The 19,002-nt window shown below is 40.0% G+C and overlaps 1 protein-coding gene across 1 annotated transcript in view; it reads right to left on the bottom strand.

The window, feature by feature from the left end:
- The window catches only part of CA8 (carbonic anhydrase 8), a 100,987-nt gene extending 82,916 nt beyond the window's left edge, over positions 1–18,071 (bottom strand). Inside the window, exons 1-2 of the mRNA XM_063450411.1 lie at positions 17,904–18,071; positions 9,125–9,316 (exon numbers count right to left, since the gene is read on the bottom strand). Of these exons, the coding sequence (XP_063306481.1) occupies positions 9,125–9,316; positions 17,904–17,979 (268 nt within the window). The 5' untranslated portion in view covers positions 17,980–18,071. The remainder of the gene's footprint in view (positions 1–9,124; positions 9,317–17,903) is intronic.
- Positions 18,072–19,002: the final 931 nt, after the last annotated feature.

Here is a 19,002-nt window from a genome sequence, read left to right as displayed (position 1 = left end):
GTGGCTAATTTCCGGGGACCCTGGTTGATCGAGGGAGTTTCGCAATCGACTCTCCAACTTCTCGAGGGCGCATGGGTATGGTTGGTGCTTGGCATGGGGTGTGGATCCCCTATCAACTCCTGTGATGACTGTCCTCCAATTCTTAACTTCCCTTTATGATAACGGGAAAGCTTAATCAGACGGTAAACCTTTACCGCTCAGCTATCTCAGCCGGTCACTCCGGCATAGGACGGCACCCACTCGTCTGTCGACTTCTCCGCAGCATTCGCTTTGCAAGGCCACCTTTACCTCGCTATTCCTCCCTATGGGACGTCTCCCTTGTATTGGATTTTCTGACTCTTTAGCCAGACAGCGAGTCTTTATCCTTAAGACAACTCTAGGCTAAACTGGTCATGCTGTTATGCCTGTTCTCATGCAAAAAAGTATCAGATGTTAGAGCTCTCAATGTCAATGCTCGCTCCTCCTCGCCAGACAGAGTCATTTTTGACATCTCACGGAGGACAAAAACGTCCTCCCGGTTAGCCCTGTATCCAGCTTTCCCAACAAAGCCGCTTCTTTGCCCAGTAGCGTGTCTTCGGGCGTACAAAGCTCGTACCGCCCCCCTTCGGACTGGTTCGGACCCCCAACTCTTTATCTCCTTTCGAAAACCGCATGCTCCGGTATCCTCTCCTACCCTGGCCCGCTGGGTCAAGTGGCTAATGACCCTGGCAAGTATTGATGTCTCCATATTTTCTCCACATTCGGTACGCGGTGCCATGGCCTCTAAAGCCTCCTTTGCTGGTTGTCATTTGGAGGATATTTTGAAAGCGGCTGATTGGTCCGCGGAATCTACTTTCCATAATTTTTATTTCAAACCAATCCAGCATTTCGCAGAAGCCGTGATATCACAGCTTTGAAATAGCATAATAGGAGCCTCCGTGTCTTTAATAAAATCATGACTTTCCGTCATGATAATAGTAAAGTCCTTCAATTATATGCTAAATGAAACACTGTTTTTCCAGTTTTCCATGTGAGAGCTACTATCTATTCATCACATCTGCCCTACATGAATGGTCATAAGTAAATAAGCGTTATAATAACCAAGAAGTAGCCAAGGTTCTGTCATATCCCTTCATCTGATGTGTGAAGTGTGCAGAATTAATATAGCATAGTGCTTATGGATTATTCGTACACATTTTTGTTTACATGTATTCCAAATACATCAAATGCTATGCCCGAACTCTGAAATAAGTTTGACACAATAAAGCCCAACTGCTGGGAGATATCCAGTCCCCCTGGCAATATTGATGCCCTCCATCTCCCAGATGAATTTGTTGGACTGTGGTTGAAGGGACACTGTAGGCACTATAGCCATTTCATCTCATTGAATTGGTTATAGTGCTTGGAGTTTCCTGGCAGTGGCTTTCCATTCAGTGTTAAACCATTTTCAAGTAGTTAAAGAATGAATGATCAGCCCTGGCTTCCCATTGCCACACCCCCACTGAAGGTGTGGCTAAAATAGAGATTACACACTTCTTTCTAGCCATACGGATTCATACCTGCAGACCATTTTTGCTCAAGCTAATGCTTCCTCATTAGCAGAGCAGCGCAGGGGGAATGAACAGCTGGGAACTGTCGTATAGCATTAAGTAGGTTTGACACCGAATGGAAGGATGGCACCAGGGATTCCAGACACTATAACCAGTTAAATGAGATGAGGCAGCTAAAATGTTTACAGTGTCCCTTTAAGGCTCTATGCAGGCCAACCAGGTTCTTCCATATCAATCTTAACCCTTTCCCAGGACTCGAAAAGTGCTTCATTAAGTCATTTTAGTGTGTCCGTTTAGTTGACCCTGGCACATTCTATTTAACAGATATCAGGCAAATGCTCTCAATAAGCAGTAAGCATTAAACAGTTTATTGTTCAGTAGAGACACATCTGACACTGATAATAACTTAAACCATGTGTGGGCTATGGAGCTAATTTATTTATTTATTAAAAGAAAATAGATCATGTTTAATCTATCTGGCTCCTTGAGATCAAGGTTACAAGCCACAGCTCTAACTACCAAACTGTCTCAGCAGATAAAGAGAATGTTAGCAGCTGAAAACAAAGCACATGATACAAACATTGCTATTCTATATATAAAAAAAATTCCAGTTAGTTTGTTGTTGCTGGTTAGTAAAAGAGAGCACATACAACATTAAAATATCTATTTTATAGTTATAGTAGAATTTCCAATGTAATATTTGAATTTATTGCACAGTATGTTTTCTAGATAAATAATACATTTGCTAACAAGTTTCTGAAAGATTGCAGTACAATTTAAGTCACTGAAAGTAGCTGGAAGGTTTCACAGCTTTGCCTGGCTCCCTTACAACTTCATGAAAGCAATAAAAGATTGTTTGTTTAGTGTTGAAATCTGTTGCCATGCATACTGATTGAGCATTCTATTCATCAGCAATTAGAATGCACTGCGTAATGGCTGTCTCAGTGCTGCCTCAGATCACGAGACAATGAAGAACTGCAAAAAATATGTTTAAATAGCCACACTGAAAAATGGGAGATGTCTTAATCTGACAAGTAGGATACATTCCCAAGTTAAAATTTGTAACATATACGGCAACAAAAATATTTTGTAATAAAATTAAAGTGAGTATGTGTTGTCATCGCTAGTCAGTCAATCTAAGAACTAAATAACGGCAGGTTTAAGTGCTACATCAGATCATGGTCCAATGGATAACTACAAAAAGTGCTTTTGAAAAGCACAATGAAAAATCCATATACCACATTCCTGTATACTCTGTATGCCTTGCACTAGAATTAAACTAAATAACTCTGTATGCTGAGTTGAGTGTGCATGTATATCTGTGTGTCGAGGGGATTAGTATAGGTAGAGGGGTTTTTAAATTTGTGTGGTGTATGTTGGTGCTAATTCTATTTCCTGGTATGTTCCATTTGCGTTCACGGAGCAAAATGTAATGCACCATTGCTTAATGAATGAGAATAAAGGTATCCGAATCGCTTACAATTTTTCTCACAAAATAAATTTTGTTGAAATTATGAAATGTGTTGGATTCAGCAGCTCAATGTATGTGTGCTGTGTTGGATCCATCATCTAATCTTCGGATGGGTACTGTAGATTATTAAAAAGGAACACTTCAGGGACAATGACCACTATAGTTCTCTGTAGTGGTTGTGGTGCCAAGAGTGCCCTTCAACCCTCCCAGAGTAAGTAGGATAGAGGTTGTTGTGAGGAACTGAACCTCGTCACGGGTGCTTGGAGGGGCCTGCTGGCCAGCCTCTTACCAAAAGACTACGGGCCAATTCAACGACTGTAAAGACCCATATTTTATTCCCCCTGGTTCCCCTGGTTCGGCACTTTCCATAGAACTGAACGCTAGCTCCCTGGCGGCCGTTTGTATGGACCAAAACCGCGAATAGACTTCAGGGGGACTAAGCCGCGAATGCCCTGGAACTATTTTCAGCACGAAGACTTTGCGGTTCCCGGTCGGTTGCCAGCGGCACTTAGCTGCGATTCTATGGAACCGTTTTGGGCATGGGACCATGCGTACAGTCGGTAAAAACTATGACTTGTAGGAAATTCCTGAATCCCTGCACTGATCTGGATGATTTTTGGATATGTTGGTCATCTAGATCAGGGTTATCAGGGGATGTAACTTTTGTGATGATTTTATATGTTTTGGGGTACTTTGGGGACTTTATAGAAATGTGTGTTTTTTCTGCCTGGAAATAATTGGGTTAATACAGTATCTGACTCAGTTATCTCCCAGGCAGAGTGGAGGGATTGTATGCTATGTTTGGGAGTGCTGTGCATTGGAATACTGTTCTTATTGGTCTGTGAACATTGTAGCTCAGTTCCCCACAAGGTCCATGTGGGCGTACCCTTTGCATGGGGATTGTCATATAAGGCCAAGTGTGGCACCATTAAAATCAGTTCCTCTTCACCCTCAACATAGAGCCTCGCCTCGTGTTTGTAGGGACCTGCTATACAAGCTATAACCACTAGCTCTTATAAGAGCTCCACAGCTGTACTCGCTTGGAGTGGTTCATCCACTGGAAGCTGGATCCTGGTACTGGGTCCAGGGTGGGTGGAGGACGACGAGACTCCAGCCAAGCTGCGGCGGCTCAGGGGCTACAGTGCTGATGGTGTCTGGTGGAGTTCTTGGAGTCCTCGGTGAGCAGCAATTAGCGGAGGCACCCGTTTGGGGGTGCCAGGCGGTCCGTCACATTTGTTGTGGGGGTTAAGGGCTGTAATTTGAGGTTTAATGCTGTAGTGGGAGGATAGTATGATTATAGGGGTCTGCAGTGAGTGATTAGAGGCTGTAGTAGGGGGATAGGAGCTATACTTTGGGGATAGGGGCTATTGTGGGCGGTAGAGGCTGTCGTCTGTGTTGTGGGAAGTTAGTTATAGGGGTTGCATCATGTAATATGGTACATCATGTAATATTCATACAGGTAATTTTATATTCTTGCGCTTGAACAAAGAAAGAAATAATGCAGTGGTAGCATTTCTGGCTAGATTACTGTAGAATTCCACTGGGAAGAGAGAGGAGCAAGTTATATTAAGAAATCAAGGAAATAGGAATTCAAAGGGATTTTTTTTGCTTGTCACATAATTTATTGATTTTCCAACCAGTTCAAAAGTACGCCAAGTCAGGAAATAAATTCTGAGCATCCGTAACAGCAAAATTTGGATAAACGATAACCTTGGACAAACTATTTCACTCTTATCTATTTAGAACTATTACATGAGAACTTTTAAGAGTGCATACTTAAAACCAAATCAAAAGGTTTTCCTCTCACTTAAAGGGACACTATAGTCACCAGGACCACTACAGTTTAATGTAGTGGTTCTGATGTCTATAGTATGTCCCTGCAGCCTTAGCACTGTAAACACTGCCTTGTCAGAGAAAAGGCAGTGTTTACATTGCTGGTTAGTTAGCAGTCACTCAGATGGCCACTAGAGGTACTTTCTATCTCAATGCTGCACAGTGTGCAGCACTAGCGTTCATCATCTCCACATTCTACATAGAGGTGCATTGATTCTATAATGAAATTATGGCTTTTGCTGCACATGAGTAATAGCCTCCAAATGCTCTCAAATGGGATTGGATGCATTGGATTGGATGCATTGGATTGGCTGAGATCATCAAAACTGATTATGTTAGCAATGAAGGCAGAGCCTGCATGGGAGAAAACGTGAGTAAAATCACCTTTATTCTCTGGAGAGAGGGGGGCTAGGAACCTAATGCTGCATTCCTTCACTAAAGTGTCAGCAATACATGTTTGTACTCCTAACATTATAGAGTTCCTTTAAAGGAAAGGTCACATCTAAATTAATTGCAAAATATATTAACTAAATAAAAGTTAGGTATCTGCTATTTTTTTTTTTAAAGGGTCTGTTTTGTTTTTTTCATTGGTCAAACAATCTATCATTAGATTGATCACCATTTTTCACAGTGAAACCAAATACAACCATGACACTTTCAAATAACAATAAACCATTTCAAGAAGGAATGCAATACAATATAACCCCTGCTGGAAAATGTAACAAACTTTATTAAAATTATTAATAGTGGTTCTCACATCTACAATCTCATATATTGTCTCTGAACCACCAGTTATCTCACTTAGCACAGCCAGGGTCAGACACAAGTACACAAGTAGTATACACATTCTGAGATACATACCTCCTAACATTTCAGATGGACAAAGAGGGGCCCTTTAATTTTAGGGGTATGAGTGAGGGTGTGGCCAGGAGCGGGGCCGTTCTGAGAAATGTTAGGTGACTTTCTAATAACAATTTATACAACAAAAATTTAACTTAGAAGAACAATGTATCTTTTTTATACAGATTGATTTCTAAACATATTTATTGTAGTTTAAATACACATCACTGTGGGTATTATTGCCTTGGAGCTCTGTTATACACTAATGGAGTTCATAGAAAAGAGGAACATTATGGGGGGGGGGGAGGGAAAGAGGGACTTGGACTCAAAATAGGGGATGTTTCCCTAACTAGGTATACTTGGGAGGTATGTGAGTGGGACTACCTGCAGACATACTGCAAACTGTATAGTTTTTCTAAAGAATGAAAAAAATCTAGGGGAATTCCCCCAAAAATAGACCAGTTCACTAGCACAGGGAATCCCACAAATTTAAGTTCAGGTAAACTTCTCCGGACATAGATTAGCTCACTAACATGGGGAATCCCTTTAATCCTCATGCTAGAGAGCTAGTTGTAAGTGTGAACCATCCTAAAAAAAAAAAAATAGATAGAAAAAAATGACAGTGATTTTGGATTAAAATAGGGAATGATCCTCCTAAATAGGGACACTTGGGAGGTATGGGGCTATTTATTGGATATGGAATTGCAAGAAAGTGACCAGGGTTGTGCACATTTAGGCCAAATAACTAAGCTGGGAAACGATAAGTTTGAGATTTTTTCTAGTTTGATTACCGTATTTATTCGAGTATAACGCGCACACGTGTATAACGCGCACCCCTAATTTTCGATTAAAAATCGGTATAAAATTTTGTACCGATTTTTAATCGAAAATTAGGGGTGCTCATTATACTCGAATAAATATTAGCACAGCAGAAGAGGGAGGGAGTGGGTGCTCCGATAATACCTCCCAGGACCGCCGGGCTCATTACAAGCCCGGCGGTCCTGGGGGGGGCGGGCAGCAAGCGTTTACTCACCTCCCAGCAGCCCCTCCAGCTCCCCAGTGTAAATCTCGCGAGAACCGCGGCCGTCCGACCTGTTGTCTCTCAAAGTTCAAGTCCCTCCCTTGCTGGGGATGCAGAGGGCCCTGGTTCTGCTGTGGGCATATTTCTGCTGATGTGGGCGATGCAGTTGGGCCAAGCCCATGTTGGTTCTCAGCCCAGGTGGGCCATTGGTGGGATATTCAAATGCCTGAACGGGTGCTTTTCCCAGAGGAGGCTTCCTCCCTCCCCCATGTTCAAATGTTGACCTAGATATGAGTAACCGGCTGTGGGGTCAGGCTTCTGGAGTGCATATGCCTTTCCCAGCTCTTTTCTCCATTTCCGCTCTTCAGCAGCATGGCCTCGCTGGTTAGGCCATGGTTTGTCCAGGCTTTTGGGAGTCGGGGACTCAGCTGCATGTTGGTAAAGTGATTGCCAAAGTTGTTCAAATACTTGGGTAATGTGATCCTCGCAAGATGCTCCCTCTGTGAGGGGAGGTATTGCTGCAAACTTCCTCTTGGTGGCCATTTTAGAGCATATGTGGCGGGAACTCAGCTTTGTGAGATTTTTCCAATGGCTGTGTACAGGTCGGTTCTATAGTGGGGACCTTGATATCCCCCACTGGTCTGGTGGGGGGGTGGGGGGGAGGGGGGGAGATGGGGCTGCTAGAAGTCTATGGCGGATTGTACTCACCAGGTCCGGGAGTCGGCCGATTCTCCCGGTTGTCGGCACTCTAAGCCGCAGAGTCAGATAGGGTTTGGTGCTGTGAAGGCTGCAGCTAGCCAGGTCCAAAACAATGCAGGTTAGTATCAGTCTGCAATGTAAGTAGGTCGGTTTTTGCTTCATTTAAAGACAATTTGGCTTTTTTGGGGATTCTGAAATACAGAGCTCCAGGAAAACATGTCTGTTCATTTTGAGTGTCAGGCCCCGCCCTCAATTTTGTTTTCATGTTGTATAATTCGTCATTGCTTTCTTCTCATTGAAGTGTTTTTAAAAAGTCTATCATCTTTTGCTGATGGTTTTATGAATGAAAGACATTTATTTCTTACCCTAATACAGGGGTAGTAAACCTAGTACCTACTGCCCACTAGTGGGCGGTTTGGGATTTCAGGTGGGCAGTGGTGGGTTCTGCAGAAAACACCCAGTGGGCCTCGATGGCCATGGACCAAGTCTGGCATGGGAGATCCTTTCATCTCCCCTGCCGGCCGATGCAGAGCCAGCCTTGCTGTAAGCCCTCTTGGGCTAATGAGGAGATTAAAGATCTCCCTCACCAGCCCACTGACAATTAGTTCCAGCAGAGAGAGGGAAGGGCCTGGGAGGCTGTGTGTTTCTCCAGCGAGCAGGCTGGTCAGAGCGTTCCCTCAAGTTACCATGGTAATGCTCCGATACAGTGCTCGCAAGAGGACAGGAGAGTCAGCCTGGAGCAGGAGGAGCTGCAGGCTAAAGTGAACATGCCACCACTGGACCACCAGGGCTTGCAGCATTATGTCCCTCCTCCCTAGTAAAAGGTAAGAAGAAGGGAGGGGGAGACTTTAAAATAGATTTTCACATCTCACCCACCTACACACAGCATAGACCCTATGCACCCTTCATACACACACACACACGCTGCCCCCCCCCCACAGATTGCCTACACACACACACCGACTGCCTGCTCACGCACTGCCCCTTCACACATGCACAGCAACCTTCACACGCACACTGCATCCCACACACACACACACACACTGCACCCCTCACACACACACACACACACTGCCCCCCCACAGACTGCCTCCTCACACATTCCACCACTGTACCCCTCACACATGCACTGCCCCTTCACACACGCACTGCCCCTTCACACACACAATGCACCCCTCACCCACATCCAGCACCCTTTACCCACACACTGCCCCCTCACACATACTGCACCTCTCTCACACACACACATACACTACACCTTTCACACACAAACAGAGCACCTCACAGACACACAGAAAAAAAAAGAATAGAAAATAGAAAAATAATGGGAAAAAAATTGAATTTGGTTACATATTTTATTTTAAAAAAAAAACCTTTCTAAAAAAACAAACAAAGAAAACATACGCTATAAAATTAGTTACTGCGGCACTGGTGGGCGCTAAGAAAATGTTATTAACAACAAAGATACAAAAGTGGGCGGTAGGTATTAAAAGGTTGACTACCCCTGCCCTAAAATAAAGGGACACATTGTTACTCATGGGCATGGTAAAGAGACGTTAGCTGTAAGTTAGGAATAAAATTGAAAGAACCAATGCTGCATGAGAAAGGTGAGTAAAATTAGGATAATTCAAATAAAGATATATACAAAAATATATAGTGCTAGTGTAGACGTTTATATGAAACCTGTGTTTAGAAAACCATGCCTTTTCACGTATCTGCTCAAAGTCATACCTGATTTTGACTTCAGAATTATGGCAATTACGTGGCCATCGTTAAGAACTTCGCAGTCACGGCAGACAACATAGTTTGGTGATAGCTTGATTGCTAGCAATGTGGGATCATACGCGGCTTCTCTTGAATTAATATTGATAGGCGATTGGTAATCTCCATTTGCTTCCGGATAAAGCAAACCCCACTCGACACCTGAAAACACAGTAAAATTATATATATATTTTATATTTTAACTAACTGCATTATATTATATTTATAAGTATAATCTATTTAAAAAGAGACACAGTTTTAGGATTATTTTATCTTTAGAATATTCTTTACAAAAAGTTAATTTGCATGTTGACGTTTTGAGGGTGTGGGGGGGGGTTCCAACAATTTTAACCTAAAAGCTTATTATATTATTTAACCTAAAAGCTTATTATATTAATAAAAGCAATATTATTCTAGTATGTTTTTGCTTTTGGATGCCCTTTAGTCAATTGCATGGCAGTGATATTTTAAGTGGAATATATTTATAGGGCTTTTATATGCCTGCACGGTTTGAAGAGCCTTTCATTGAGATATATGACTATAACATTGTTATTGTTATTTTATCTGTAAGTATAGCATTCACACTTTGAATCCTTGCATCATTATCCTCTAATTCTTAACTTCAACAAGTATTAGCCTGACACAGAAGGGATGATGACAAGTTTAGCGATAGGATGTGCTAGTGGTGTTGAATGTACAATCATGAAAGGGGGGTGTCACCCAAAGGCACATACAGGTCATGAAAGCATGCACCCAGCAGGGCTGCCTGTGTACAGATCACTGTTGAAATATTTGAGTATGGGTGGAATTACCCTGGAATCTTCAACTGTGTTGAATCATGTGCTAATGTTGAACTTTTTTGTGTCTCCAGGATGCTTTTTTTTTAATTTGGGATGACAAACTAGATGCCTAAAATGTGTATTGTCCTGCTGGACTTGGCACTGATGTTAAATATATAAACCCAGTAGGGTGCTTTTAGTTACCATCTAACTAAGCCAGTACGCCAAACAACTGACAACGGTTCTGCATTAGGCAGCAGTATATTTGTGGGTCGGAGTAAATTTAGTGACTTATTTTTATGCATTTTGGCATGCTCTAAGATTAAGTTACAGAAAGGGAATAAAATCCAGAAACACAGATAATCTAAATCAGTCAATAAACGTATTATCAAGTTGCCAAGATTGACTCCTGGCGTAGGTCCCACCTTCTCTCCTTTCTAATAAAATATTGTTCGTTCACTATCTCTGCCCAGTGAACCAAGTTGTGGAATAAAAGACTGATATGGCACAAAATAAAATATCTCGAGAATAAAGAATGGTTTATGAAAGTATTGCTAACTTGTGCAGAAGAAAGCAATCAATTTAACTAGAACAGCCTTTTCTAAATCACAAGTATATTACTTAGTATGAGCAACAAAAAAACAACAAAAAACAGGTTTCAAGAGGAAATGGGTAACAGCTTAAATAGCTTGCCCTTCAGTGAGTCCCCACTCATTTCTCAAAATAGTATTAGATCATCTTGTGCCATTACACAGAGAACCTAAACCATTTACATAATAGACTGATCTAATCCAAAAGGCATTTCCAGAACCAAAAGGTAGACCGGCAATGAGCTGTAAAGTTGATCTAATCTTATTAAAATTGGTGTTGTTAAAATGTGTTTTAATATACCCTATGTGCATTTGCTCTTTTGAGTTTATTTCAAAAGAGACCATATTGTGATCACTATTTTCCAAGTGCTCCTCTACATGAATTTTTGTCAGGAAAGATCAACATTGTTAGTTATAACCAGATCCAGACAAGCATCCTTTCTAGTTGGTACTTATACCAACTGTGACATGATGGTGTAATAGAAGAGGTTCAAAAACCTTCTAGTCCCTCTATCCCAATTTATTTCCGGTTACTTACATTCGCCAATAATTTAAGAGTTACCCAGATGTGCAGTGTGACGGAGCTGACTGCCCGGTACCCTGGCTGGGTTCAAACGTTTTATGGAAGTCTCTTTGACTAACCGCAAGCATGGCTTTCATGCCCAAAATAGTTTCACAGATTTAGGCTGTGTGGCCGGTCTATTTTCAATACTAAGTTCCGTTTGAATGCACGAACGGGTCCGTTCGTGCAAATAACCAAGTTTAAAGTGTTGTTTGTATTGTCGAACGCCGTTCGACTCCCGTCGAAGTTCTGGAGAAGGTAAAGTTCAGCAGTGTTCGTGCCATCGCGTGTCCGATTTGAGTTCCATGAACTCGATGACCAAACACCGCTGAACGCGTTCGACTGAATTAAAAAGGCCGCCACCACGTGTTTGTATGTTGAATGGTGGCCACGTCGACTACTTCTGCGTTATCCGAAGTGCCACTTCAAAGGTGTAGAACTGTTCGAATATAATTTAAAGGGGCAGAACCAGTGCCTTAAAACACAATATGCCCAAATAGTGGTTTTATAGGGCAATACATCCCAGGGGCCATAGTCCTGGGGCAAGAGGCTGGCAATCAGGCCCCTCCAAAAGCCTGTGGCAAAGTGCAGTTTGTCACATGCAGCTTTCACAATTTGCTCTAACTGCTTTTCTTTTTATCTATCTTATAGGTTAAAAAGAATTTGTACAGAAGAGGAGATTTAAAAAAAAAAGCTAAGTATCTTTTATATAAAAGATGGTTTTATAGATGTAATAATGGTTTGGGTTGTAATATGTGGGAGAGAACCACAGGTCCTCTTTTTAAAAGAATTAGGGAACATATTTATAATATTCAAAAAGGCTAGCAAGCCTTAGTGTCTCTGATCATTTAAAAAAAAAGTACATAATCAGATCCTGAGTGGACCTCATTTTATTCAAAAAAGTATATAGAAATTGAAGAGGGGATTTTTTTAGAAGGATAGGACAGGAAGAAATTAAATGTTTCTTTTTTTTTTACTTCAATGCCTTAGAATCTAAAGGACTCAATATTGGTTTCGATTTATATAAATTTTTGTACATTTTTGCAATTTTTAATTTCTTATATCTATATTTATTTTTATTTTCATTTTAATTTTAAAGCGGCACTGTCATGCCGAACTTACCTTCCTCCTTAATCGCTTCCTCTTCTCTTCCTCTGTCAGGACCTGATCTTCATTTCTTCCGGTCTGCTCTAGTTTTTTTTTTTTTTTTAAAACATAAGACAAAGTAGGGACTACTTTGTCTTATGGAGGTTTCCTACGCCTGACCATCTCTGACCAGCAATTAAGAAAGTGATTCCAAGGACAGCTAAAGTGGCTATTGACTCTTTATCCCTATGGGAACCGCAATAGTATAAGGCATTCTGTGCAATTTTAACTTACAGTAAATCTAAATAAAGCTGTTAAAGATCCAGGCAGGCTGGTGGTAAGGAACTTTGGATCCAAAGCACACAAGGGGCTGATCCTCCCTGAGCCTGAAAGGTACTAAATCCACTCCATGCTTGTGAGTGAAATTCCAATATTTGCAATATTACATTTTTAGAAATTGCTGTTTTTTGGAAGTTTGAATCATAAGCAAGAATGCACACATTGCACTGAAATTTTTTTGCGCACCATTGCTTTTAGTATCTTAAAGGGACACTCCAGGCACCCAGATCACTTCTGCCCATTGAAGTGGTCTGGGTGCCAACTTCCATCACCCTTAGCCCTGTAAGTGTAATTAGTGAATTTTTTTATAAACTGCAATAATTACCTTGCAGGTATCAGACAGCCACTAGAAGGACTTCTGGCTTCTTAGAACACGAAAAGTGTTTTAAACGATGCTGGACGTCCTCACGCTATGCATGAGGACCTCCAGCGTCGCTGGAATCCCCATAGGAAAGCATTGAATAATGCCACGCATGCACATGAGTCATTGCCACGTATGCGCATTAGGTCTCCCTCGCCGACTGACGTCGGCAGGGAAGGGGAGTGGTCGGAGCCTGACCCAGCACCGAGTGACATCGGCGCTGGATTCAGGTAAGTCACTGAAGGGGTTTTAACCTTCAGCAACATGGGATGGGGGGTGGGAGGCAGAGGGGCACTGCAGGAACCTGCAGTGCCAGGAAAACGGATATGTTTTCCTGGCACTGGGGAGTCCCTTTAACTCCTTAAGGACACATGACATGTGTGACATGTGATTCCCTTTTATTCCAGAGGTTTGGTCCTTAAGGGGTTAAACACTGAGATTTCCAGCTGCTTTTGAAAGTCAGATTATGCTCCTGTTAGCTATGTACATATCTCTGACTTAGAGAGGGCTTCCCTCGTTAGCTTTTTATTATTCTCAGAATTCCCATATGAGGTTCATAATAAATAAATAATTTGTGAGTTCTCAGCCACAGTAGACTAACATATTAAACTATTGGTACTCATTAACATTTCCCTGTGACTGTTGCACATTTAAACACAGAAATGGTTTTGATGTAAGCTCTATAAGCAATCCATAACGCAGGCCTTTATCAGTAGTAAATCATTAACAGGACCACATGTTCCATAAAAGATACACTGATATTCCTTATGTTATTGATAACATTATCTTATCTATGTGTTTAAACATGATTTACTTACATTCTTACTCACTAAAGTGTGAATTGTTGGCAATTCAAACTTAATTCAAAGGGAATTTTGAGTTTCAGGCTAAAATATAGTTGACTTGGAGGATTTTTCCTTTTAGACTACTTGGTTTAAAGGGACACTATAGTAACCATTTCTCTGCTTTCCTATGGACGGCAGAGTCTTCTCACTGTTACAATCACAGTGAGAAGTGAAGAAGCGCCTCTAGCGGCTGTCAATGAGACAGCCACTAGAGGCTGGATTAACCCCAATGTAAACATAGCAGTTTTTTTCTGAAAAGGTTATGTTTACAGCTGCAGGGTTAACCCTAGATGGACCTGGCACCCAGACCACTTCATTAAGCTGAAGTGGTCTGGGTGCCTATAGTGGTGCTTTAATGAAGCTCAATGAAGCAGTTTTTTTAATGTATAGATCACGCCTCTGAAGTTTCACTGCTCATTTCATTGCCATTTAGGAGTTAAATCCCTTTAGTTTCTGTTTATGCAGCCCTCATCACACCTCCACTAGCATAGCCTGCATGGAAAAATAAAGGTTTCACTTACAATCAGCTGTAACTTGCTTTAAAAATGTTTTTCTCCTTCTCTGTAAATTGAACTTTATTTACATACAGGAGGCTCCTGCAGGGTATAGCAAGCTATTAGCAGAGCGAGTGATAAGAAATTGTAAATTAAACAGAATTTGCAATAAAGGTTTTAAAGTTTAAACATTGGATGACTCTTTACATGAAGTGTTTAGGAAAGTTGTGTATGTCACATGCAGGGAGGTGTGACTAGGGATGCTTAAACAAAGTTTTATCAAACTTAAATTGAGCAGTGAGACTGCAGAGGCATGATCTATACACCAAAACTGCTTCATTAAGCCAAAGTTGTTGTGGTGACTGTAGTGTCACTTTAAACTTTGCTAAGTAGAGAGTATTGCACAATTTCAGATCTATACCACTGGATTAGTTACCTGAGTAGTTGTTAAAAGGAACTGTCACTTCTATAGAAAGTACGTTATTTAAAAAAAACATTGAGAATCTTAGGGGTGTACTCACTTTTGTTGCCAATGGTTTAGATATTAATGGCTGTGTGTTGAGTTATTTTGAGGGGACAGCAAATTTACACTGTTATACAGGCTGTACACTTACTACTTTACATTGTAGCAGAGTGTCATTTCTTCAGTGTTGTCACATGAAAAGATATAATAAAATATTTACAAAAAATGTGAGGGGTGTACTCACTTTTGTGAGATAATGTATAGTGATTGCTATATATATGCACATAGGGAATGTGGGTCCTGGACTCCCTGAGCAGTCCAGGCCCCCCAGGACCGCCAAGCCCTTGACAACTGTAAAATAAAATTTAAAATAAACACTATTTAGTAGATAACCAAATGAAAACATGCATGCATTTGATTAAGCTTTTCTTTTCCAATGGGGTGTATCTAAAAACAGCTTGCACAAGATTTAGATATTTGTCTGAAGCCTTTGCAAACCCTCCTCTTCTAACCCATTCCAGCCTTTCCTTGACTGTCCAATCACAGACTTCCCAATGTAGCTCAATCAGAAATCTTTGGGCAATTGATTCCTCTTGAGTTTAGCTCCACTTAGCTAAACAACCCTAAAGTATCGGGATCTGTTGTCTGACTGCCAGGGGGTGTAACAAGGTCAATTTATAAAAGTGTCAACTTGTATTGAAATGTGCACTTTTTGTAAACCTGATTGTAAGCGGTATAATTGGGCAAAAACAGACTTCATGGCAGCTTTCATATGCATATGAACTTGCCAAGTTTGCGTTTCTTTAGATGAATGCCTAATTAGCCTAATGAAAATTACAGTCTAGCCTTGTCTAAAAGAAGTCACTGAACTTTAACATTATTGTGTAATGCAAAATCTATGTCAGCGATGAGTGTGAAGAGGTGTCAAGATTTTACGTAGTGTTTTAAGTAATACAAAAGGGTTTATAAACATTTTTGCTTTAATGATAAGTATCTCTTTACAAATCCAGACCAGACTCTCAATAGGAAAGCGCTATCAGAAGGGAACACGTTTCCTGGTATGTCAGACAACATGAATTCAATCTAAGAAACAAAACACTATTTGTGTTCTAATCCACCTTATCGAATAATACTTTGTGTTCCGGAGAAATGGTTTCATTGGACTGTAATTGTTTATTTATCTCTCCTGCCACCTATATTAGCTTGAGGGCTAGCATATTGGCTACTGTATAAGAGTTGTCATTTCACCACAATCCAGTTTTATTTCAACAGACTTTGACCTAATTTACTAAAGAACCTAATCACAGTGAATTGTGGTGAATTGAAAATCAGATTTCCTATTTATATTTGGCCATAGTAAAATTCCTCCACTACCCTGCCCTTAAACAAAATCTAAAGCTTACCACATACAGTATAATGAAACCACTGAAACTGATCCTATAAAAAAAAATAAAAGCTACAACGTATAGAAAAATAGTCAAAACACTAAAGTATGTCCATACACCCGATGATCTGTAAAAACTAACATGTGCAATGTAACAAATTACAGCACGTTTCAAGCTTGTGATTGGATAGGTTTTTTTTTCCCCCAAATTCTTTTTCCTCTTGCTGCAAATCAAATTCAACAGGATAATGAGAGTGTTTCAAACAGACAGACTGTCACTGTCAACACTATGGTGCACGAAATGTAAATATCTCGCATTAAAGCAAACATTTTATTTCTCATTCAGTCACGTGGTGTAAGGACTAAACTTTTATTTTTCAAAATAAGATGGTTTTGTATTTTTTTTTTTTAAGAATATCTATAGAAAGAAGGTGATGATGCATGGACATGGTATAGACATGCTGGACTTCTACTAGAGATCCCCAAATTGATTCAACAGTTTGCCACTCACCCCACATAGCATGGCCTTAGGGTAGGGTCCTGGACTGGATGAGGTAGACAAAGCGTGTGCTATACAATAAGAACTTACACGTTATAGGTGCAGCTCTTCACTTTAATATTAAGTATATGATTATTTGCACCATTAATATTTTTAGTGCCTTTTATATTGTTTTTGTTTTTAGAGGGTGTGCTATGACTGCTAATGTCTCCTCCTGTGCATAAACAAAACATATTACGACATTTACTGTCTGTCCATGATGTGTCCTGCTGAGGATTCTCAAAAAGGTAATGTATTCATGTATTGTTTTGTTTTTTTTAAATACAATCATTTAACCTCTGGATGGTTCTACCACCTGCAGTCTGAAATCAGCTTTTTATGTCAACTTCACAAGGAAAAACAGGCAAACAAAAATTCCAAAAGCTGTCTCAAAACTCCAACCTTCCCCCCAAAAAATTTAGGATAGGAATATATATATATATATATATATATATATATATATATATTATATATACACACACATACATACATACATACATATATACACACACACACACACACACACACTACCTACATATATAAAATGTATTTTTATTTTCATATTTAACATTGCATATACACACACACACTACATATATAAAATGTATTTTTATTTTCATATTTAACATTGCATATACACATACACACACTACATATATAAAATTTATTTTTATTTTCATATTTAACATTGCATATACACATACACACACTACATATATAAAATTTATTTTTATTTTCATATTTAACATTACACATACATACATACATATATACATATATATCTCCAGATTTTTATTTTTTTTATACACTTTGATACATACTCCAGACATCTAAATAAAAACACAAACAGACAGCAGATACAAATGTATAGCAAATGCTTTGGACCTAAACCAGGTGCAATATGATTATATGAAGTTATTGTAACAGTAATTAATCACACATTGCTCTGATTGGGGATAGACGTGACTTATTCCCATTAATAACTTAGACAACACTATCAGGATAATATTCATAATTATAAGTTAGAGACAAATCTGAGCATTCGAAAAGTCCCCACATTGCATACATTATCTTCCATGTGTGTAATAATAAGGAAGAGGATATATAGTTGTGTTGCCCTCTCTGGTAGTTTTAATGAGTGAAGCAATACTGAGGTGGTGTTTTAGACAAATGTCCCTTACATGCTGTCTATTCCCAGTTCTGGATATAGATACACTGCAGCATCATGTAACACTATTCCCATCATACTCAGCTAATGCTGTTAGCTTTACACCTGTGTATATATGAAAATACAGTCAAAGCACTGACCTTCTTCATAACCCCACTCCTGATTCTCTTTGTCAGCAAGTTCAGCAGAGGGGTCAATGTAATGTTTGTCAGCCATCTCAGAATCCAGTCTGTGTTGTCCTGCTCCTGTTGCTGGTGGGGATTGTGAAGCTGACTGAGCACAGAGTTTAGTAGTGACTGTGACTCAAGTCATACATAGTATCAAACACACGTCCTCTTTCCAGAGGCTCCAGGAACTGTCACTCCTCTAAGCCTGGAGCAGGAGGAGGGGAGGAGGAGGAAGAAGAATGAACTTACTAGTACGGTAATTACATTTATGAGGTATTATAACCGTGTATGTGTCTAAGTACATAGTATTAGAACGTTTAATGATAATGTGTGATATACATGTCTCTTATTTCAATTAGACTTGCTTTCAAAATATAGACATAAGAAATGTTAACAAAGACAACCAGAATTTTAGTGACTGTGAAATTGCATCTTTGAAATTGCATTGCTCCATCCTAGTGGCATTTAAATGCAAAGTATAATGCATGCAATCCTGCTAGCCTGAGAATCATGGGAGTTACACTGCACAACATCTAAAAGGCTGCGTACCATACTTTACTCTTAACCATTCATCCACCACACTTTACCCCCATAACCCTAAATGTAAGGAACACCCGCACTAACCATAAATTAGCTCTGGTGGTGTAATTTTAAACAACATCGATTTTAAGAGTGTTGCAATGATGCTGCACTCTTTATAAAGAGAGCACTATATACAGTAGCAGTTCTGTGGAGATGCTGAGCGGTGCTATGTACCCCTAATCAATTATTTAGCATCTCTTATTAAATTGGGCCAGAGCTGCCTAAAGTCCAAAGCTGCCATCAGGAATTGTGGGCCCCTTGCAAAAGCACTGTCCTCCCCCCATATACAATTTGAGAACCAGGTGTACATTTTTACAATGTATGACTTATTTTACCAGGAAGGATACATTGAGATTTCTCTCGTTTTCACGTATGCATATTTTCCTATACAAAGAGACACATACATATGCTCACATATTATTTTATTATTATTTTATTTTTTATATAGCGCCAACAAATTCCGTAGCGCTGTGCATTGGGATATAGAAAC

This window comes from Pelobates fuscus, chromosome 4, assembly GCF_036172605.1.
Source record: "Pelobates fuscus isolate aPelFus1 chromosome 4, aPelFus1.pri, whole genome shotgun sequence".
NCBI lineage: Eukaryota > Metazoa > Chordata > Amphibia > Anura > Pelobatidae > Pelobates > Pelobates fuscus.
The sequence above is the reverse complement of the archived record's forward strand: the minus strand, read 5'-3'. Positions and strand labels throughout refer to the sequence as shown.